This window comes from Amphibalanus amphitrite, unplaced genomic scaffold (genome assembly GCF_019059575.1).
Source record: "Amphibalanus amphitrite isolate SeventyFive unplaced genomic scaffold, NRLGWU_Aamphi_draft 000004F_arrow, whole genome shotgun sequence".
NCBI lineage: Eukaryota > Metazoa > Arthropoda > Thecostraca > Balanomorpha > Balanidae > Amphibalanus > Amphibalanus amphitrite.
Genome location: NW_024881501.1, coordinates 1,007,742 through 1,031,681, shown reverse-complemented (window position 1 = coordinate 1,031,681; position 23,940 = coordinate 1,007,742). Strand labels below are relative to the sequence as shown.

The 23,940-nt window shown below is 49.8% G+C and overlaps 2 protein-coding genes across 3 annotated transcripts in view; both read right to left on the bottom strand.

Moving 5' to 3' along the window:
• The window catches only part of LOC122375460 (inactive dipeptidyl peptidase 10-like), a 191,392-nt gene that overhangs the window by 152,324 nt on the left and 15,128 nt on the right, over positions 1-23,940 (bottom strand). The window lies entirely within an intron of this gene.
• LOC122375759 lies at positions 14,187-19,104 on the bottom strand. Of its 2 annotated transcripts, XM_043355373.1 has the most exons (3): positions 18,710-19,104; positions 17,848-17,965; positions 14,187-17,343 (listed from the first exon to the last, which is right to left on the bottom strand). In XM_043355373.1, exon 3 carries the CDS (start codon positions 17,137-17,139, stop codon positions 15,559-15,561), a length of 1,581 nt encoding a protein of 526 aa, XP_043211308.1. In that variant the 5' UTR covers positions 17,140-17,343; positions 17,848-17,965; positions 18,710-19,104; the 3' UTR covers positions 14,187-15,558. The 2 variants fall into 2 exon arrangements, with proteins under 2 accessions (XP_043211308.1, XP_043211228.1); XM_043355293.1 differs by lacking the exon at positions 17,848-17,965.

Genomic DNA, 23,940 nt, shown 5'->3' with positions numbered 1-23,940 from the left:
CAATGTAGGTCATGACATGACCAATCCACAGTCCTAGTCATTCGGTGGTACTCCCAGCCGTTTGACCTACAGGGGTCAGCAAAGATCACGTGGCCCAAATTTGCACAACAGTATATGGCCCTTCCAAGTGGAACTAGAGCACTAAAAACGGCACCAAACGACTCGCAGGCATCTGATCCTACTTCCCACTAGCAATTTGACCTCCCGCGGTCATGCGTTGACCTAAGGTCATTTGCGGGCTATGTCGAAAATACACGTGCACAGCGGTTCTCGAGTATAAGGATCGACCGAATTCCAAATCACAGCATTCCATCGGGTGGCCCGTGTGACGTAGTAACTTTTCCTGGAAACGCGTCACGCTAGGTGACCCCGTTTGTCGTTTGACGTGGGCAGTCATTGACCGGACTGTGGATTGGGCTTGTCACGGCCTACTGTTTGTGTGCGTGTTTCAGCTCGATCCGAGGTGTCTCGAATCTGGGCTGAATCCGGGCTGCGACCTAAGGGGTGTCGAAGAATAGTACCTTTTCACCTGTCTAGGTCAAACGGGGTCATATAGCGAGAAGCGGTCAACCTCATGTAATGTCTTCATGATAGAAAGTTGAAGCGACAAAAGTAGGCGCTACAAGTTTTTGTCAAGATCTATGTGTTTGCTCAAATAGTGGGTTGTCCAACATGATGTTGTGACATCACCCCTGGCCCTGTGACTATCTGTGGCGGAGCCCTTGTATCAACTAGTCTGTCATGGGTGGGCTCACAGTGAACTTTTTAGTGCTTTTCTCTATGATTTTGCTGTGGAGTGAAGGTAGATGGCAAATTAGGAGGCATTCAAATGCAGCAGTCCCTCTAAATTCGATTGCTGCAGACTTTAACCCTCGCCGGCACAGGTCATTTTGCGTCCTTCGACGGCACAAGGGGTACGACCCCCCCCCCCCCCACACACACACTCGCGTTTGGCCCCTGATGGAGATAGAGCTTCGCGGAAAAAAAACGAGCGTGTTGCCCGTCACAGGAGGAAGCCGATGATATCCAATTTTAAGGTCCTAGGTCATGGGTTGACCTTACAGGTCGGGTAAACGACCAATAAAAAAAATCAGGAAAATCAGGACCAGTTAAAAAGTCGTAAAGCGTGGCTGCCATGAGGTTTTTCGGGGTGGTGATCACGAATATCGTGCTAGTTTTGATCACAGATGATGTCTTTCAGCATTTAGACCAGGTCGGTTCAGGTTAGGACAGGTCAACCAGTAGGGGTCGCGACGGATATTCTTAGTAAGTGTCAACCACCTCTGACAGCTTCGTAACATGTTATGAAGGCACCAAAACTACTTCGTAAATGTTCCAATGGTTGCTAAATTCGAATTCAGCTCCAAAAACTAGCCTAGAAACATGTAAAACTCGAAAAAGTGAACCCAGGTCATCAAAGGTCAATGACCTGACATGACCTTCAGGTGACCTTGACATCCACCCTTATGCATGGGAGCAACATCAAATCACATGTTTGAACGTTTAAAACTACAAGAAGATTGCAAACGCGCGGCTAATGCGAGCCGACATACATACGCCGAATCGCGAGTGCGGCCAAACATGGTCTCGGAAAGAAAGTCACAGGTCAAAGGTCATTTGGGTCAGAGTCATGAAAGTTACAGGGTACGTGTAAAATTAATCACTGCGATGGTACTGAAAGTTTCGTAGCGATCGGCCGCTTTTTACGCGAGTAATTCGCGAAAAACCTTAGGGAGGGTTGCATCACCCCCCCCTTCCCCGGTGCCGGCAAGGATTAAAATTATGTATTTGCGATTTAAGGTATTTCTCTTTGTTGTGACTTGTGAGTACCCAAGCCATTGCGAGCCAGGGACAACTTAATTTGGCTATCTCAACTTAAAAAAAAACATGTTCAGGTAATTATAGATCACGTAGCGCAAAACGAAGACCACAATTTGGCTCCCAGTGACAAGCCGCATCGAATCAATACCCATTTAGTGCAAAAATATCAACTTTAAAATTTGACCTTATTTGACCTGACCTCGACCTAACATTCACCAGAACGTAACCTTCACTGGCCCCAAAGGTCGGCTAAACCACATAATCGCATTCTTCATGTAAAATAGACCATAAAACATGCATCACACGACACTAGTTCATATCGTGACTCTCAGTGACCTGACCTCTGTGACCTGACCTGATATCAATGACCTCAAATAGCAAAATATGTGAAATAGCCGCCAAAAAACCTGTTGGTAAAACTGGCCTCTGACCTGTGACGTCATCGGTTGGAACGAGGTCAATGAAATTGCGTCACAAGGTAGTTCCCAGATGGGGCTTTCGAACGTTGTTTGAATTTTGAAAATCGGCCGGTAACATTCAGAGATCTTACGGGGGCCAAAACGCCCCGCCCCCCCCCCCCAACCCTACGGTTGGCAGGGTCCGCCGATAGCCCTACGGGGCGCGGGTTAACAGTTGCACAATTACTTGAACATATATAATAAGATATCATATAACCAATGCCTGACTTTTGTTGTAATTGAAAGCAAGAATGTGAATGGAAGATTGAATTTGAGGCCGACTCCGTGACATTCTTTTGCGACACTTTTGAGGTACCATTTTTTGTCAGCCAGAACGATGGCTTCCCATTGATGGTCACCTGGCTTTCTGCCGCCTGCTAATTACCGGGGGAGTGTCCCAAAGATCCGCTAACGTCACCGCGCGTCAAGACCGGCAGGAGCGTGACGTGTTCGATAGCCCCACCGGGGAGCTACCTTGTAACCCAATGTCATTGACCTAGGTCAAACTGATGACCTCACAGGCCAGGTCAAATGTCGAATTTTCACTGTTTACAGGCATTTCAAATTATGTGTTGTAAAATCAAGTAAAAGGCATGTTACTGAAAACACTGAAGGAGAATTGTTTGTCAAACACATATTTTTCTACGTTAGGTCACTGACACCAGGTCAGGTCACGGAGGTCAGGACAGAGGGTCACAATATGAAAGTGTTGTGTGATACATGTTTCATGATCCATTTTACATGACAAATGCGATTATGTGGGTCAGGCAGCCTTTGGGACCAGTTTAGGTTATGTTCTAGTGTCGGTCAGGTCAAGGTCGGGTCAAATTATGTCAAATTTCAAAGTTGATATCTTTGCATAAAATGGGTACCGATTGGATGCAGTTCATCGCGGGGGGAGCCTAATGGTGGTCTTTGTTTTGCGCTACGTTGTCTCGAATTGCTAGAAATTGAGTTTGAAAAGTTGACGTCATCAATTTTGAACAGTTATTTAGCTATAACTTGGCCAAAAAAGAGGTATCAATCTAAAATTAAGTATGTGAATAGAAGTCAATAGCCGTTTTCACGACGGGCTATCCGGCGAGTGCACCTAATTTGACCAAATCTGCACCTAATCTCTTTTCCAGCAAATATCTTTATTTTATGAATTCATTTCAGTGTTCGATGATGCTATCTGATAAGTATGACAAAGCACCCTAGCTGATAGCTACTAAGAGACACACTGAGCCTAATTTGACCAAATCTGCACCTAATCTGCACCAGATGTGCACCAAATGTGTACCAGATGGCCGTCGTGAAAACGGGCTAATAGGGGCTATTACATGTAGTCCGGTCTTTCGAAAATCGAAAAACTTTTCAGATTTTTCAGCAATGATATCCAATATTTGGGGGGATGTCAAAGTCACAAAAAAATCAAAATTGCGAGATAGCAGTTTAGTAGGTAGCCCTGGACATTTTACACCTTTTATAGTTTAAACATTTTTCTGTTCCTTCCAAGCTATAAGGCCTGACATTTCTTCCCGCGAAACCTTTTTTTGTCGAAAATAGCAGAATATGACGTCACTCTGACGTCACTTGCGGCCAACCTATCACAGACTTTGGAAAAAAATGTTTAGTTACAATGTGTAAAATTGATGCCCGGGAGGGTAGAAGCAAAAAATAGCCCCCACCTCCCCCACCCCCCCCACCGGGGCACGGGTTAACCTTCACGCTGGGGTTTTTTTGGCCACACTCCCCAGTTTTTTGCGCGTGTAGAAACTGCAGCGCCCAGCAGTAGTTTTTTCGACGCCAACTTTTGATGCAGACATGATAGAGCGATGAAATCACCTAGAATGTCTCGAGGGCATCAGCATGAAGCAGTTGATATGTAACATGACCTTCGCCGGTTAGGTAATGTCCTTTATAGTCAGCTTACAGTTCATTTGGCGCGTCTTGACGAAAGAGCACGATGGTCGCAAAATAATTGCCTTGCAATAATTTACGCTTAAGTTTTTGCAGAAAAAACGTATTTCGGCATAATCCCCCTAGTTTGTTTTGTTTACCCTTTGTGGCCCAAATGTTGAACTTAGCCCAGTTACCGCTGAGGGGATGTTATCGAAAGAACCCTTTAACCCTCGCCCGCACATGGGGGGGTGGTTGCCACCCCCCCCAGGTAGTCTTTCTGCTCTGCACTCAACATTTTTAGCGCTAGAACGCTGATTTTTCGTATAGCTGCTCCTCTATCCTTTCTTGATGTCCACTGAAAATTTCAAGTTTCTGTGATTTTTGGTTTCGGAGATATGACCTTGTTTTTCAGGTCATGTCATGACCCAAATGGCCAATTCTCAACATCTTGCGTTTGCCATGGGTCTTGCGAGCTTTTGACACCCTGATTTCGGCCTTTTTTGCCAGTATTACCTCCCACCTATCATGGAACATGTTGTTCGACGATGTACAGGGGTCAAGGTCAGGGTCAAGGTCAACCTAGGTCATCTAAGATAATTGCGTTTTAGGCAAGCTGAATTTACTTTTTTTGAATTTTTTTGACTGCATTTTTGGTAAAAGCTTCTCAGAGCATGATTTCATGTAATATGGACCCAAAAACAATCGGTGCACACATCAGTATACACACAGACACACACAGACATACAAACACATATAATTGACCTTGACCTAACTTGACCTGAAATGACCTCAGCCGCAAAATTCTGGTCGGGTAGTGTGACAAAGAGGTTCTAGCTGGCCTGGCACCAGAAAACAGCATCGTCATCGGTATTTGATAAGCAGCGCACTTGATATCCAACGGTGACCCAAAACAGCAACATTTTTTAGTTTGACGTGACCTGGAAGGTCAATGACTGACCTGAGAAGGTAAAACTGGGTATCATTGGATTCGTCTCTTCCCAAAGAATCTTTTTGGTCTTTACCGCTAAGCTCTATCTCCAACAGGAACGAAATGGCGCGGGGGGGGGGTGGCAACCACCCCCCCCATGTGCGTTCTAGGATGGGAAAATGGCATGTGCGGGCGAGGGTTAATACACATAGGTTGCGTTTTCGGCGACTCTTGAACGGTTTTAGTTCATGATTTATGCGCCGACTTGTGAAAAAGTCAAAATCAGGGAAGTATAGTATTATTCTTTCTTTGGTGACCTTCAGCGCCCTCAGCGATGTTCGGATTATACAAAAATGGACCGTATAATTAAAAAATCTAGCGAGCTATCAATTGCTTTTTTCGATTTCTTTCTAGCTTCCTCAGTGTTTAAGATGATTGCATGTGGTCAAATACGCCTCCCAGTTCCCACTCCCCCACCATTGCGAAGCTGGGGACTCCCAACAAGGCGTGGTTTAACCCTCGCCCGCATGTGGGGGGGGGTTGCCACCCCCAGGTAGTTTTTTTCTGTTCTGCACTAAACATTTTTAAAGCTAGATGCCTGATTTTTCGTAGAGCTGCTTCATTATCCTTTCTCAGCGTCCACTGAAATTTTCATGTTTCTATGATTTTTGATTTCGCAGATATGACCTTGTTTTTCAGGTCATGGCGAGACCCAAATGACCAAAACTCAATAGTTTGCGTTAATTAACAATGGGTCTTGTGAGCTTTTGACACCTTGATTTCGGTATATTTTTGCTAGTCTTACCTCCCACCTATCATGGAACATGTTATGCGAAATGTGCAGACGTCAGGGTCAGGGTCAAGGTCAACCTAGGTCATCTGAAAACATTGCATTTTAGGCTTGCTGAATTTACTTTTCGTGAAGTTTTTTTACTGCATTTTTGGTAAAAGCTTCTCAGATCATGATTTCACGTGATAGGGACACATAAACCAATCGGTGCACACATCAGTTTACACACAGACACACACACACATACAAACACATATCATTGACCTTGACCTAGCTTGACCTGAAATGACCACAGCCGGTAAAAACCTAGTCGGATAGTGTGACAAAGAGCTGTTCTGGCTGGCCTGACACCACAAAGGGCAGCGCCATCGGTATATGATGGGCACCGCACGTGATATTCCAACGGTGGCCCCAGACAGCAGCATTTTTTAGTTTGACCTGACCTGGAAGGTTAAAGGAAAAGGGCCACCTTCGTGAAATATGAAGATATCGTTGTTTTTCATTTTGACATTATTATTTTTCATTTTCTTTTTAAAACTGGTGCCAGAAGTGCACAATTCGCGAAAAAGTATTTAAAACTATTTAACATATTGGTACTACCTATGTTGATACTCTCTACGGCACCTACTGTATGATGGCATAGCGATGACGTCACACTCAAGCCAATCAGCGTTCAGAAGACAGACTCGTCGGATTGTGTCAGATAAGCTGATTGGTTAAAGCTGAGCTGGTTGGAGCTGATTGGTAAAAAACCAAAGCCTCGCCGCGGGTGGCTGTATTGTCGGATAAGAGCGCATTCCTGGGATAAGGACGCATTCCTGGCGTATTTTCTTTTAAAATTGCCGATAACTACGAATGGAGGCCGAAATCGGCCGTAAGGAGGTAGACAGAAAGGTTTTCGGACACGGGCTACAAGATGGCTATCTCAGTTTCAATCCCCATGTTAAAGGTGACCCTTTTCCTTTAAAGGGACTATCCCACCTTCTAAAATGTTGTTAAAACCAGTTAAATTGTGCCCGACTTTATAGATTGGATGACCAGGAACACGGTTCTGGCATTTACTTTTCATTAAACATCTTAGGCTTCCCATATTCCAAACACAAACTTTCAAATATGTGACGTCACAGCCCAAAATTGCCTCCTTCCCCAGGCCACATTACTGTCATAAAGCTGATTCTTTTTACTCTGTAGGCACCACAGCAAAGTTCAGACCAAGTTTTAAGTGATTTTTTCAACGAACAAACCCATTTAACCCGCGCCGTGCTGGGGGGGGGCGTTTTTACGCCCCCCCCCCTCAGGTTTTTCGCGAATATCTCAAAAACGGCGGCGCGCAGCGCCGCCGTTTTTGGTACACGTGTTCCTACATCATTTCCGCACATGTTGTGAAAATTTCAGACCTAGGCCGTTCAAGGTCAGGTCACCAGGTCACGTCAAGTGACCTTACCTCAGAAAAAGTTCAAAGGCTCGCTATAGCTACACCGACTGAACGATCACTTTGAAACTTTCAGCGATTGATATGAGTAACAGTATGTATAAAATGTATATCTCGGATTTTTGATATCTGTGACCTAAGGTCAGGTCAATTTTGCGACCTCTCCATTATAAGTCAATGGGAGAAAATTGAAATGCGCCTCTTTTGGACGAATATCGTTCAAAACGCTCTCAAACATCGGTTCATAGGTAAACATGACACACTGAATAGGAAAAATGCACCTGTGACCCCTCTGTGTGCCCCTGAGGTCATCTCAGGTCATGAACGGTCGCCAGCAGTTTTTTGGCTATAACTTTTGATAGAGACGTGCTAGAGCGGTGAAAACACGTCAGATGTGTTCAGCTCGACGATACGGATCGACTGATATGCAACATGACCCTTTTCGGTCAGGTCATGACCTTGACCTGAGGTCAAATTTTCAAAATGACCTTTCAAGGTCAACAAATAGTTCATTTGACGCGTCTCGACGAGAGGAACACGATGCTGGCAAAAGTAATGTCATGGCGCTTATGAGTCAAAAGTTATTGACGAAAAAACGTTTTTCGTAAAAACGGCTATTTTTGGAGTTTTTGCCCTCTGGAGGCTAAACCGTTGACCTGAGGTCAAATCTGAGAACATTACTCAGAAAGGTCTGTAAAAGGGCTATCGAATGCGCTTTTCCGCGGCGCTGTAGCTCTATCGGTTCCCGAGATAGCCGTTGGCAGTTTCCAAAATGTTGAAATAGTCAACATTTTACCTTTGGTGACCTCTGGTGACCTGACCTTTGACCTGACCCAAAAAATGACCGAAGTGTTTTCGTCCTTATTTTTGACGCTCTTTCGATTGCCGCTTACCGCGTGTCGCTACGTGGCCCAGGAGCCGAGTTAGACGGGGGGGCGTGAAAACGCCCCCCCCCCAGCACTCGGCGGAAAGTTCAGGCCACCAGCACGGCGCGGGTTAAATCAGAATGACTAAACGAGGTGACGTCACACTAACGGTCGCTCCATGTTGAAGATAGGGCCTTGTACAAGGCCCATTTTTAAATGAAGGGAACGAATTTCTTCAGCACCAAGAGGCCGCGGGGGTTGCAACCTAGATAGATGGTGGTTTCTGAACCTCGCCGCAAACTTGGCTATCTCAACTCAAACCCCATGTTAAAGGTGGGATAGTCCCTTTAATGATTGACCTAATGAGGTAAAATTGGGTACCATTGGATTCGTCTCTTCCCAAAGAATCTGTTTGTCTTTCTCGCGAAGTTCTATCTCCAGCAGGAACGAAATGGCCCGGGGGTGCCCCCCCCCCCATGTGCGTTCTAGGATGGGAAATTGGCATGTGCGGTCGAGGGTTAAAATATTGCCTGATGAAATTGTGTGCATAAATGTACAATTTTACATGTTTGTAGTGTGCTTTGGGAGCTACATATAGATAGGTGGGAATTGTAATTAAAATTGAAGACCTAAGAAAGAACTCGGGTGAGGAACCGACTTAAGTTTGCATCTGATAGATGCGCCACCTAGGCAGGAGTATGTCACTAGCGTCACACCCGGCTCTGGCCAGCGTCACACCCGGCTCTGGCCAGCGCGGCGTCACATCCGGCTCTAGCCAGCATCACACCCGGCTCTAGCCAGCATCACACCCGGCTCTGGCCAGCTCTGGCCAGCGTCACACCCGGCTCTCCACTGTGGATTTCGGCCGGCACTGTCCGCGGTCGGCACTGCCGGCGCCCCACTCTGCACGGTCGTGTGGCGCTGGTCGGACGGGTGTGAGCGCCGCGCGGCCACCCCTCGCACCTGTCCGGACGGGTGTGGGCGCCGCGCGGTCACCCCCCGCACCTATCCGGGTCGGTGCTCGCCGCCGACTGACTGACTGGCGCCCCAGTCCTCCGGCAGTGCTGTGATGGTGGCCGACTGCTCCGCCCCCTGCCCGCCGCGTGGACGCCAGCCTGACCCGGGGCTCGGTGTTTCTCTGCTCCCCTGGAAATTCGATCATCGATCGATCTGCACGTGCGCCGTTTTGGAGATAGTCACGTGTCGACAAAAGTTATCACGGCGGCTGGTTGGGCCGAAAAGTTCTGCCCCGGAAAAGTAAGCTCCAGTAAACTGGAAAACAGGATAAAGTAGAGTCTGGTAGGGTAGGGTAGGGTAATGTAGGTTAGGGTAGGGAAGGATAGGATAGGGAAGGGAAGGGTAGGGTAGGGTAGGGTTGAGTTCAACAAGGACCTAACATACTCCAGGCTCGAACATATCGCAATCAGCACAAACATACAACACAGTTGAATTAAAAACAACTTCCCAAATACACCCAACTAATAAAAATAAAAACTTTCTGCACCAAAACTAATGCAGCCGTAAAATTAAAATACTCAAAACATAGGTACCTAGGGTAAGGTGCCTAATTAGCGACCCCCTTAATTTGAGCCGTCATTGCTCACGTTCTGTAGGTGTCACTGTGTTACTGGCTTGATTTTCGGAGAGATCGTTCATTTTTCTATTAAAATATAGTAATTTTCTGCCCCCATATTCACTAACTTATTTGTAGTGAGCATTTTGGCAAACCATTGCAAAAAACGCTAATAGGGAACTCTTCCCGATTAGCGACCGGGGAGGGTCGCTAATAAGCCTATGGGTTTCCCCATATTAAAAATGGCAAAAAATGCGACGCCTGAAAAGATGAAATATGATCTCAAAAAGGTAACCTATACGCAAAGCACTCAATCACTCGAACAGGAACGTTTATCCAACACATTTACGTAAGTAAAAACTGATCACGTGATGCACCAAAGGCGAAAAGAAGGCGGAAACCCAAATTTTGCGGGCTATCTTGTATGATATTCGAGGTCCGCGCTGAATTCGGCACCCCTGCAGTCGGTGACGACATTTGGCATCCCCTGCCACACATTGCAAGCTTCAGCAACACCTCATTTTCATTTCTCTCTTTTCCCCTTTCTTTCCCTTCTTGAGCTATTTGCGACCATGTCAGGCGCAAATAGGAAATATGAGTTGCGACACATTTTTAACCGCCATGCTGTGCACAGTTGAGCGATTCACTATGGGAAAACGGCAATCAATTAAAAAAGGAATGTCGATTAAGAATAAAAAAGGTGCATCATCCTAATGTGCATCGCTTTTCGTCAGAGAGGGCCCAAACACACACGTTTTGGATAAGAAACTCGTCATTTTTATTTAAACTCACCTGAAACGTCCCACCAGAAACATCGACGACCGGAAAATAATTTAATTTGATAACCAAAGTATGGCTGACCTTTTGACGATGTTTTTACCCCGTTTTCTCCTGACAGTTTTTCTGTAGGGAGGTAGGTCGCAAATCGGAAAGGGTCGCTAATTAGGCACCTTACCCTATATGTAGTTATCGCGCAAACTTGGCCATCTAGTAACTTCTGATAAATGCATACCAGAGCGATGAAAGCGCCTTAGATGTGGTCGGCTCGACGGTACGAATCGACTGATATGCAACATGACCTTTTCCAGTCAGGTCATGACCTTGACCTAAGATCAATTTTCAAAATAATTTGTCAATATCATAGGCATATTTCATTCGACGCGTCTCGACGAGAAGAACACGATGCTGGCCAAAGTAATTGCCGCGACACTCTTGAGTCAAAGCTATTGCAGAAAAAAAAAACATTTTTTCGTAAAAACGGCTATTATTTAGTTTTTACCCTCTGGAGGTTGCCCTATGGACACCGTTGAACTGAGGTCAAATCAGAGGACAATACTCAGAAAGACCTTTAAAAAAGCTATCGAATGCGCCTTTCCGCCATAACTTTCTTGGTTCCTGAGTTATGCGTCGCGTGCTTCGAAAATTGTTGAAACAGCCTTAAACCGTTGAAACCCGACCTTAGAAAATGACTGGTGTATTTCCGTCATTATTTTTAACGTTCTTTCGCATGCGATTAACTGCGTGTCGCTACGGGGCCCAGCAGTAGACGTGGGGGAGGGGGGGGGGGCGAAAAGGCCCCTTCCTCCCCAGCACGATAAGGAAAACTCAGACCACCAGCACGGCACGAGAGTAATTCTGTGTACATAAACTACAGGTCCAATACGGTAGGTGTAAGACGAGCCGATAGTGGTGTTGCATGGTCCTTCTGCCTCTGATTCCAATTCCGCTAATGGACTGCAGTGCAATTCACTCATTTCGTCTGGGTGCGTCCATGCTCGTGGCGTCAGTTTGTTAACAGCTACTTGGAGAAGTCGTCAATTCGATCAGCACCAGCCTGGCTGGCAATCACATTTAGTGTGGAAGCCTGCTCCCGCGGGCCCCGGCAGCCAGGCCGTCGGCGAATGGATCCGGTGGCGCTGCCTTCATATACGTATGTGTGCCTGCAATACATGTGTGGCCAAGGGATATGTAAAATGTAAATACTGTGCCGTTGTTGACGGCTGACGCGTAGGGCAAAGTGGAAAAGCACGATGAAGATTAGTCGACTCCTTGGAGAGCGCTCCGAGGGACGAATGAGTATACCAGCGTCTAGTTACAAAAGACGCTGGTTACACTTTCGTCTATGACAGAAGGTGCGCAGTGCGGCGATGTTGGTGGGTATGTGCCGTACACACGTCCGGAGGGGATCGCGCCTGCCGACCTCGCAGAGCCGGCCGCAGGTCAATTTCCTGTGCGGCAGATTAGCTCCGTGACAGTTCAGCGGTCATTGGGAGGCCTATACCACCTTCCGACGGCGGCCTGCCTGCTCTGATCCACAACGACCCGCGTCACTGCCGGCGTCACTGCCGGCGTCACAGCCGGCGTCACAGCCGGCGTCACTGCCGGCGTCACAGCCGGCGTCACAGCCGGCGTCACAGCCGGCGTCACAGTCGGCCGGTACCGGCGTCACAGCCGGCGTCACAGCCGGCGTCACAGCCGGCGTCACAGTCGGCCGGTACCGGCGTCACAGTCGGCGTTACAGCCGGCGTCACTGCCGGCGTCACAGTCGGCTGGTACCGGCGTCACAGTCGGCGTTACAGCCGGCGTCACTGCCGGCCGGTACCGGCGGCCCCAGTGTCTCAGCTACATGCTCTGGGCAGTTGTGGACTACGTCCAGCTCAACAACGACTTTTGCACCCGTCTCTCGTTTCCATCCTCAGGAGACTGAAATCCTTCTCCTCCATGCCGCAACCCCCCAATCCGGGCTGGACAGGCAAGCGGGCTGCTCCCTTGGAGCGGCAACGCTGCTCCCGAGGGAGCGCACCCCGTAGCCGGGTGCAGTGAGTGCATTGAGGATGGGTGGCCTGTCCTCTGGACGGGCTCAGCCCCGGCGACTCACTAGGGTGCCTGCCCAGACCAATGTCTCCCCCTAATTCCTATCATCCTTCGGGCTCTGAAATGGTCTCATTGGACCAAAAGGGCCTATCCCCCCAAAAAAACTTTTGCCCCACTCTCCCCTAAATGGCTCAGTCGAGCGCTGACCACACTGACGCCGCGAAAACAGGCGGCCGCCGGGGAGTGCAGCCTACTGACTACAGCCTACTGTACTGGCTGAATCAGTACACGGCGCCCGAGCTGCTCGACGGCACTACAAGCTCGGCTGTGACAATTGCACGGAGCTGCGCAACAACATTCTCATTGCAACGCCACCAAGCAGCTGCTCATCTACAGTCCGCCGCCGGTGCTGGCCATCCACCTGAAGCGGTTCAAGATGAGTAGCTCCGGTCTGCGGAAAGTGAACCGGCAAGTCCAGTTCGGCGAACGGTTCGACCTGGCCCCCTTCTGCTCTTCCATCAGTCAGGACCTGCCTCAGATGCGGGCCGGCCAGCGGCGGGTGCTCCGCTCGCTGCCCGGCGCTGTCGAGACTGACCACACTGAAAACAAGCTGACCCGGAGCCGGCGAGGTAAGCATTGCTCTGCGGCTGGTATATGTGCATTATCTCGGCATTATCTGGTTCACATTTAGCATGGGGTTTTGAACTGGAATAGCAGTTTTGCAGCTTGAGCTGAGACCAGCACAAATCAGAAGCTTTTACTGCTCAACGATCACCCTAGACAAAGATATTTCATTTCTAGTTCCGAAAAGAGTGTCCTAAACAGGAGCGTGTTGTCCTAATGTTACATGTTGTCCTAATTGTACATGTTTTCAGGCTAGTTTTGGAGCTGAATTCGAATTTAGCAACCATTTGAACATTTACGGCTGTGGGCGGCTGTGGCTGTGGAGCCACGGCTGCGGGGCGGCTAGGCTGTGGAAAATTGCAGCCGCGCAGAACTCTAGCACGCACACAAACACGACGTCCGCCAGCAAAGGCGCCGCCTCGTGACATCATTTATGCCGGCAGCTAAAGGTCAGTGGAAATATGAGCCTCTCGGGGGGCTCGTCAGCCGGCCCGCCCGGAACGGAGCATCGTCTGCGGCCGTGGTCGCCGTCCGGACTGCAAACGGCGAGCCACCAGCCGCCGGAATGATCGGAACAGGTCCACTGCAGGCCTAAACGAGGAGGGAATTGGGATAACAACAGACATTTTTAAGGCGCTTGTAAACGAGAAGTGCAAGGGTGAGTGACGAGAACAAATCGCTGTGTGTCTGTGGCCCTCTCCCACAAACACACACACACGCACACATGCACAAACAAGGTTAATGCTTGTGCCCTGTTTGTGATGGATTCATGCATTTGAGAGAAACGTGTCATGCACGCCATGTTTATCTTCATGCAATGCTATTTTGCAAATCAAATTTGCACTCAAAATGCTCATCAAAATAATATTATAATGTTATTATAACATCAGTGGGTTTTTATAATCCCTGCAAAATACCAAAAGTTTTTGGTATGCAATACCGAATGTGGTAAATTAACAATAAAAATAGCCGGTTCGTTGTCAAGAAAGAGTTGAATTGATTTTACTTTATATTCTCTTCGGCGGCGGCGGCGACTCCCAACACTCTCAACACGTGGCAGCGACACAATCACGGCGGTAGTCAGGGCGGAACTCAACCACGAGGACGAAACGGGGGCGAAATCAACTCTGTTTATACGGCGCAATGTGAAGGATTCAGGACGGGCTACCAGACAGAGGATACTTTAAAAGTCGGAAAGGAAACTAGTATAGGCACGGGGAGGATAAAGGAAAAGGGCTCGAACACACGACATACTCCCCACCCGAAGTAACTCTGGTTACTTCGCAAAAGCCAATGCTCAAGCGTCGGCAACACAGGGCGGACCGCGAGCAGCCAGCTCGGCGCTTCGCGACGGTACAAGTGCGCAGGCAGACGCACAAAACAAATCACAGCGCTTAAACCCGTCTCGACACTTCACATGACAGACTGAGTACAACCACGTGCAATCAGCGCACACAGAAACGGAACTCTGGTTCTGACGCGCGCACAACTCGGCACTCTGACACGTCAGTCGCCATTCCGAGCTCACAACTCGGCACTCGGGCACGTCAGTCGCCATTCCGCGCACACACCGACAGGCGCGCGGACGAGAGTCTTACTCGGCGGCCTCCAGACTGAAGAGCCGGGAGATTGGTCGCCGCGTTAGTTTGCCGCGCACACGGAGAAAAGCCGCTCGGCAGCGGCCGTCCGGTCCCGGGATGAGCGACACCACCCGGGCGAGGGGCCACGTGCCCCGGCGTCCTTCGCCCTGCAGCAGGACGACCTCGCCGACCGCGGGCAGGCGAGTGGGGTGGCCGCGCGGTGACGCGGCCCAGCCTCTCAGCGTCTCGAGGTACTCGGTCGTCCACCGACGGACGAGACGGTCACTCACACGGCGCCGGTTACGCCAGGTCCTGCCCACATGGGAGTCAGAGTCAAGACTGGGACAGACCACACCGGAGATGGTGGTAACCCCAAACAACAGGTGAGCCGGGGTAAGTAGATCATCTCCATCACCAGGGGTCAGGGGCCTCAGGTTGAGATGAAACGCAAGTTCATACGGCGTCACAGCCAACTCATCATACGACAGGTGACATTGGTGCAACGTTATCTTCAGGGCGCTCTTTGTCACACCGACGAGCCGTTCCCAGAACACGACCCACCACGGGGCGGCCTCGGGGATGAAGCGCCACTTGACTGACCGCGGCGCATGACTGACGAGAGCAAGGGCATTGTCACGGACAACTTGACAATCAGACTCCCCACCCTGCGAGACGTACACAGTGGCACAGTAGGCAGTCTTGGAGGCATCACAGAAGACATGCGTGCCCAGACTGGTCTCACCGATCAGCGCAGCACGCGGGAAGGAGACAGTGCTGCCGGCAGAATCTTACCACCAGGCGGCGACCTCTGCTTGCAGCGCATCGGGCAGCGGCTCGTCCCACGTCAGCTCCACCGACCAGGTCCGCTGGAACAGAGCCTTCCCTCTGACCAGCCACGGGGTGAGCAGGCCCAACGGGTCAAACGGCTTTGCCACTGCGGACAGAAGCTCACTCCTGGTGCGAGGACACAACATCTCAGGCACGGTCACAGCGAGTCGGTCAGTCTCGGTGTTCCACGCCAGACCCAACACTTTTGAGTCCTCGGAGGACACATCACCTGTGGTGCGGGTCTTGTGCAGCTCCATCCTGGCCTTGCTGAAGACGCTGCTGACTTCCTTCATCCCAACAGCCGCCTCTTCTCTAGTGCCGAACGTCGGGCACAGGTCGTCCATGTAGAGCGCTCCCTGCACCTTCTGCATCAGCTCCGGCTGGGAGACAAGGCACTGGCGGACATGGCAGCACACAGTGCGCAACAGCATGTACGGCGAACAGGATACGCCGAACGGGACCCTCTGAAAGCGCAGGTGGCGGTCTCCCCACAGGAACTGCACGTAGCGCCTGTCCTCCTCCTTCAGGACGATCTGATGGAAGGCGGCTCGAATGTCTGCCTGGCAACCAACAGCATTGGTGCGGAAGTTCAGCAAGACAGAGGGAAGACGGCTCAACAGGTTCTCCCCCGGGCTCAGGTACTCATTTAGGCTCCTCCCAGTGGCATCAGGAGCGGACCCGTCGAAGACCACTCTCAGTTTATCACCCCGGACAACACCCCGGTGCGGCAGGAAGAAGGCGTCATCAGGGTCATCTGTGAGAGGGGCATCCTCAACCACACCGTTCACAATCAACTCGGAGATATGACGATCATACCTGTCGGGCTCGTCGGTACTCATCTTGGAGACCAGCCGTCGGGTGCGTAGCTCCGTAGACGCCAGGTTGGAGGCCGGCCTGCTGTCCGACTTCCAGAGCAGACCCATCTCGTAACGCTGCTCCTCTGGGTTCCAGGTCGGCTCAGGTGGCACCTCGTCTGCAGTCTCCTTCGCCGAGATTCCCACGGCGTCCAGGCTCCACATCCTCTCCACGTCGGCCAGCTGACAGCGGTAGACGCGCCTCTGTTCAGTCTGCTGGTTCTGTGCCTGCCCATGGAGAACATGACCAAACACCGTCTCAATCAGGCGCAGTCCGGGCCCAACCTCCACTTGGTCCCACATCACAACCTGGTAGATCTGATCACACCCGATCAACAGATCCACAGGCCCCTCGCGGTAGTCGTCAGCGAGCACGACACTTGGGGGCAGCGACAGGTTCTCAGGCAGGCTGTACGTCCCAACAGGTACACACAGGCGATCAGTTTTCCAAAAAGACAGTGTGGCCTCACCTCCTTGTCTGCCAGTCAACTTAGCTGACACTCGGTCGTACACTCTGGCCTCCTCAGTCCTCTCCATGAACCCGACGCAGGCGAAGACTCCCTGCTCCTCAGTCTCCAGGCCCAACTTCTCTGCTAGAGACGACCTGATAAACGAAGAGTCAGAGCCTCCATCGATGAGTGCGCGCACTTGGCACACACCTCCCGGTCCACTGACCTCTACCAACATGGTCTGAACAAAGCAGCTGCTCTGAGCGTTCACATTGTAAAGGCGCTTACCCTGACCAGGGCTGGTGGCTTGGCAGGGCGGCTGGACGGCAGCTGCGCTGGGCGACTGGACGGACGGACCGACGGCAGAGGTGTGCCCAGTCACTTCACCTCCAGACGGCTGCTCAACAGGCGCTCTCTCTGTCCACGCTGGCGTCCGACTGTCCTGGAAGGTCAGATGGTCAGGCCAGCCAGGCGACCATGCAGCAGCAGCAGCAGGCGCTGTACACGTTACAGCGTGCATTGAGCGGTCAACAGCACGAGGCGGGTGGGGCGCAGCAGGCGACTGACGAGCAAAGCCCTGGCGAGCCGGTGCAGCAGGCGGGCGCACAGGGGCAGCAGGTGGGCGCACAGGGGCAGCAGGTGGGCGCACAGAGGCAGCAGGTGGGCGCACAGAGGCAGCAGATGGGCGCACAGGGGCAGCAGACCCTCCCGCATCATGCAGAGATGAGTGGTGAGCCTCACCGCACCTTGGACATGCAGAGCTCGTGCACACTCCCACCATGTGAGGCCCCAGACACTGATAGCACAGGCCCTCCAGCGTGAGGCGACATCCATGCTCCTGTAAGTGGGGCATGCAGAGAGGCCATGCCTCCCATTCTGGCACACTCCACAAACCCAACCAGCCCTGCCTGACCCGCCTTGTATCCTGAGGACACTGGTGGCTGACCTCGCTGATCTCGGCTGGGACGGCTGACTCTGGTGAACAGCTGGGCTGGCGGCTGGTGTCCCTTGTGCAGCTGCATCCTCTCTCATCTGCACCTCCTTCTGCAGAAACTGCAGGAAGTCTGGAAGGGTCTCAGAGACACCACTCTGCACTCTCATCCACTGCAGCTTCCACGTCTCTGGGACACAGGACTTCAGCACAGGCATGAGAAGCACAGAAAACGACTCAGCAGCCACACCCATCGTCTCCAGTGCACGAACATCAGACACCAAACAATCCACCATCTGACGCAGCTGCAGAAGGTCATGGTCATCAGGGACACAGCGAGTGTTCAACAGTCTCTGCATCAGTGACTCCCTCAGCAGGTCCGGACGGTCAAACCTCTCCTGTAAGGTTTCAATGGCCTTGACATATCCAGCATCAGTCAACGGCAGTCCCTGGATAGCTGCATGTGCCCTCCCAGTCAGGTACAGTTTCAAGTGCACAAACTTTTCCACTGGGGAACAAGCTCTGTTGTCATGAACAGCAGTTCTGAACAGGTTCCAGAACTCAGGCCATGTGTCAACTGCTCCGTCAAACTTAGGCAGCTTTAGCTCAAGTTTAAAAGCACTCTGGCGCTCATGCAGTACTGGAGCAGAAGCTACTCCCCTCTCGAGCCTGGCTAGAACACGCTTAGCCTTGAAGAGAGCATCATACGCATCCTGCATGTGTGAGCTATCATCCTCGATCCCATGTTTGTCAAGTTCACATTGTAACTGTAGCATATGCTCATAATGCATCTCGAGGTGGTGAATGCGTAGGGCCAGCTCATCCTCCTGCGACTGATCACTGGCAGAGAGGTCACGCAAAAGTCTGGTTACCTTACCTCTGGCTAAGGTTCGCTTCTGGCGCAGTTCACTTTCCTCCATCACAGCTCTTGACAGAAACACTCAAATCTTGAAGGCACAATCTCAATCTCAATCTCAAAATCAAAATCTCAATCAAAATCAAAGCAAAGAACAACCAACAGCAAATCTTGATCCGGCCAGCGGAGGACTATGTGGTAAATTAACAATAAAAATAGCCGGTTCGTTGTCAAGAAAGAGTTGAATTGATTTTACTTTATATTCTCTTCGGCGGCGGCGGCGACTCCCAACACTCTCAACACGTGGCAGCGACACAATCACGGCGGTAGTCAGGGCGGAACTCAACCACGAGGACGAAACGGGGGCGAAATCAACTCGGTTTATACGGCGCAATGTGAAGGATTCAGGACGGGCTACCAGACAGAGGATACTTTAAAGGGACCCTCCCACCTTCCAAAAAGTTAACCCGCGCACCGACGGGGGGGGGCGGATATCCGCCCCCCCTGAGGTTTTTCGCAAATAGCGGGAAAACCGCGGCGCGTAGCGCCGCGAAATTTGGTATGACTATTCCCTTATCAATTTTACACATGGTGTGCAAGTTTGAACCTCCTACCTTTCAAGGTCAGGTCACCAGGTCACTTTGCATGACCCAACCTCAAGTCACTTTTTTGCAACTTTGTCACCGTGCCAGAGCTACAGTAGATGTCGGAGGCCTTTGAAAGTCGCAGGATGTTATTAGGTCATTAGTAGCTACAATTTGTATATCTCGGAATTTTGATATCGGTGACCTAAGGTCAGGTCAATTTCGCGACCTCCCCATTATAAGTCAATGGGGGAAAAATCAACTCCCTGTTTTTACCACTAAAACGGGTCGGAATGGCCCCATATACCATACATGACTTTATATACGATCAACCTTCACTACCTTGAGGTCTGTTTTGCTGTTGGGCAGCTGTGAGGTCATGTGACGTCATCAAAGGTCACCAAAGGTTTTTGGCCAATAACTCCGTACAGGAACAAGATACAGACGCGTGGATGGTCTCATTGTGTTCAGCTCGTCAAGACGCATCGAATGATATACATGATGACCTCGAGGTCACGTGACCTGAGGTCAACCTTTGACCTTGACCTTTCGAGGTCAACATATATATCATTCGATGCGGATTGACGAGAGGATCACGATGATGCCCTTAGTTTGTTCCTATCTTGACTAATTCGAAAGTTATTCGAGAAAAACTCTCTCCATATTTAGCGCCGCCATTTTGACTTTTTCGACCCCTGTGACGTCATCTTTGACCTGACCTGAAAATGACCTTAGTAAAAATTGTAGATCTTGACCGTGCGTATCCGATGCCGTTTACCGCTTGTCGCTATCTTGCTTCGTTCTCGAGATCTCAGGGGGGGGGCGGTCATCCGCCCCCCCCCCCCCCGTCGGTACTAAGTTGGCGCAGACCCCCGTCGGTGCGCGGGTTAATGAATTGGCATGAAAGTGATGTCGCTGGATTCAGAAAGAGCAAAAACGAATATCTACCAAATTTCACCGAAAAATATTCACCGGTTTTCAAGATATTAGACTTTTACTTTTGTTTACTTTTTTGGGATCTCCGCTGTTCCTAGCGACTTCATTTTGGAAGTGCGGCGTTCGCGGCAGATGTTGCGCGCAAATAGCATATACCACCACTGCTTTACAAAGATGTTAGTATAAGGTTTTAAAATCGTTAGATCACCACTGACGTCACAAATTCTAAGGGGGCATCTCAATGCATTAGCCCCTTAGAATCCGAAAACTGCAAGTTTGAAATTCAATATCTCCGAATTAAAGCATTTTTCGATGTTGTGAGTGCCCAAACCGGTATTTGCAGACCATGGCCACCAATTTGGCTATCTCAACTCAAAACTAATGTTAAGGTGGGAGGGTCCCTTTAAAAGTCGGAAAGGAAACTAGTATAGGCACGGGGAGGATAAAGGAAAAGGGCTCGAACACACGACACCGAATACCAAATCGGCATTCGTTCGTTATCGGTATTCGGTATGCCGAAATTTTGACAACCGATTGACACCACTATTTTGGATAAGCAATCTCAGTCCATTCTTCGCCAACTGCGCTCCAAAGCCGATAATGTAGAAACTTGCATTTTGTTCCGTTGACCTGATCTTGGCCCGACCTGTGATCTACTAAAGCGAAAATTTTTGACTACAGAGATCCGTCTTGTTGAGAGCTTTTGATTGCCGCTTTTCTCGTCTTTCAACGACCATCGGTTCGGAAGCTAGACAGGGGTGGGGGTAGAATATGCCAGCAACGCCCCACAGCAACGCCCTCAGTGCCAGAAGAACGTTCACAGGAAGACAAAACTTACAGGACGTAGTATCCTCCAGAGTTCACGCAACTTGTAAATCTCAGATTTCATCTAAGAGCCACATGAGGTCAGGTCAGTCACGTCAACTCACCATTACAAGTCAATGGGGGAAAAAAAGAAAACTGCTATTTTGGCGCCGGGAACGATCTCCAACTATCTCGAGCATAGGGAATCGTGATTTCATGCACTTCTTGCGAGGACTTGCAAGACCTGCACTTGCTTCACTCTTGCATTGTTAACCTTGCGTGACGTCATTTATGAGGTAGGTAATTAGCATCACATGATTTTTTCGTCAATAATTATCCCGATCAAATTCAGCTAGCGAGTCAGTTAAGCCACTAATGGACTCAGGAAGACCTGTCGGATCGAATGATATGCGATATGACCTCCTTCGACCAACTTCATGACCTGGGGGCTCTGACCTGACCTTGACCCGAGGTTAACACCTCAAGTTGACCTCACCCAAACAAAGTATACCATTCGACGTGCCTGAGCGAGGTGAATACGATGATGCCAACATCGTGGCACTGTGAGCTTTTTTCCAAGTAATCTATCAAAAACCGAGCCCGTGCCTTGGTTCACTTGACCTGACCTCAGAGATCACCGGTTAAGCTGAGACCTTAAAATCGGGTAGCAGTCGCTGCGTCTGTAACGGCGCACACGCCCGCTTTTGCCATGACGCTCTAGCTCCATCAGTGGCAAAACGGTAAGGGGTTTAGTATCCCCTGCGGTCGGCGCGTATATAGAAAACCAATAGGTCCGGCGGGCGGCGAGAGTTAAATAAGCCTTTTTTTGTTTTGTTGGGTTAGGCCCTTTCGGTCGACAAGACCATTGCAGAGCCGGAAGGATGATAGGAATTAGGGGGAGACATTGGTCTGGGCAGGCACCCTAGTGAGTCGCCGGGGCTGAGCCCGTCCAGAGGACAGGCCACCCAGCCCCAAGGCACTCACTGCACCCGGCTACGGGGTGCGCTCCCTCGGGAGCAGCGGTGCCGCTCCGAGGGAGCAGCCCGCATGAGATAAAGTTGCCTGCCCAGCCCGGAAGGTGGCTGTGGCGTGGAGGAAAAGGATTTCAGTATCCTGAGGATAGAAGCACGGACAGGTGTAAATAAGCCTGTATTCGCCCGTAGTGCACCATGTCCGATCGCAGACTGCGGGATGCGTACTGCACGCCACCTGTGGCGAGATTGACAACTACTGGTTCACGGCGTACCCACCAGTGAGCGCTGGCTGTCCGCTCAGAGGCGGATCAAAGCTCGTGCGTTGTTCGTCGAAGCTTCGTCAGCACCGCAGACATGGAATCAGGAATAAGGATGACAAGATTGCTATGATTATGGTGTTATTGGGCTGGGATGGATTCATTTGGTATAATATCATTCTGTCACCAGCTTAACCCTCGCCAGCACATGGGGGGGGGGGCCACCCCCAGGTAGTTTTCTGCCATGCACTAGATATTTTAACACTAGAAGCCTGATTTTTTCTTATAGCTGCTTCTCTATCCTTTCTCAACGTCCACTAAAAATCTCAAGTTTCTGTGGTTTTTGGTTTCGGAGATATGACCTTTTTCAGGTCATGTCATGACCAAAATGACCAATAGGGGAGAGTTGCCATTATGCGCCCGCTTAAGCAGAAACTCAACCTGTGCTTAAGCAATGTGTCTGGTGAATGCGGTCTCTGCTTAATAACGATCGATGAACATTTTTCTAGTTAAATCTATCTCCACTCTTATAATTAATGTACATTTTTTGGAACAAATTACGGGTTTCCTAGCCCCTGCAAAAGGCGCATTCAGGCACAGCATGCCCTAATAGGGTTGGGACCTATCTGCATGCTCTGTATGTTTTGGTAAAATAAAAAAGCTCAGAATTTTTAATGATTTAATTTAAAATCACTTTGTTAAAAAAATGCCTAGTTAGTTCAGAAATTAATTATTTGTGGCTGAAAACAACTTGCTTCTGATTGGTCGGGCTAATCATGACGTCACATGTAGGTATATAACTGTCTGTATATTTGGCGCAGTTGAGACATACATTTTCTATGTATTTTCCTATGGTAAATCGGAGTGATTGGTCGTGTTTTCAGTGTCTCTTTATTTTGCGCTGGTATTGCGTGGCTAAGAAGTTTTATCAAGAATGGCATATACTAAAATGTTCCTTTAATAATGGAGCTTCAATATCTGTGAGTTTTATTGGCAAGCGAAAACTGATTTCGCTGTTATTTTATCTGGAAATTACTCATTTTTTTAGGTCAATATTCAAAATATTTTACGGGAACAAGTTGGCACTTTTCTTGATTTTTGCACTCAAATCGCGTGCGATTCAACTGTATTGGAACTTGCAAAGAAGCTTGGTGATTAATTAACTGTGTTGTTATGGCACTGTTTGCAAAGCATGGATAGTAATTTACCTGAGGAAGATTAGAAATGACACTTCGTCACAGGGGCGCGGGAACTACTTTCCGACTGTGGGGGCACACCATAATAGAGATTAACCTAGGGTACCCCCAAATCTAGTTTTCTCACCGGTTTTAGGCCACTTATTTTTCACCCCTCGGCTTTTTCAACAAAAAAAGAAAAAAAATGCAAAAAAAGTGTGGTATTCCGTCTCAAAGCTGTGGGGGCACCGCCCTCACGGCCCCAGAGTTGGGGGGGCAAGCTGCCCCCACTGCCCCCCCGGCTCCCGCGCCTATGCTTCGTCAATACCTGAAGCATGGATAATGAAACTCTGCCAAAGACTTAGCTACATAGCAATACCTCAAGTAATACGCAGAAGGGACAGAATTCAGAGTCCGATCGAGAAGAATCGGTGCAAATGCTACGAAGACCAGGCAGCTCTGATACATTAGCTAGTCGTCTCACTACTCTCACTCCATTAGACCAGCTGATTCCTGACAGCA

Excerpts from the sequence above, each read along its gene's own strand:
- LOC122375759 (XM_043355373.1), bottom strand. The coding sequence starts at position 17,139 with ATGTTGGTAGAGGTCAGTGGACCGGGAGGTGTGTGCCAAGTGCGCGCA.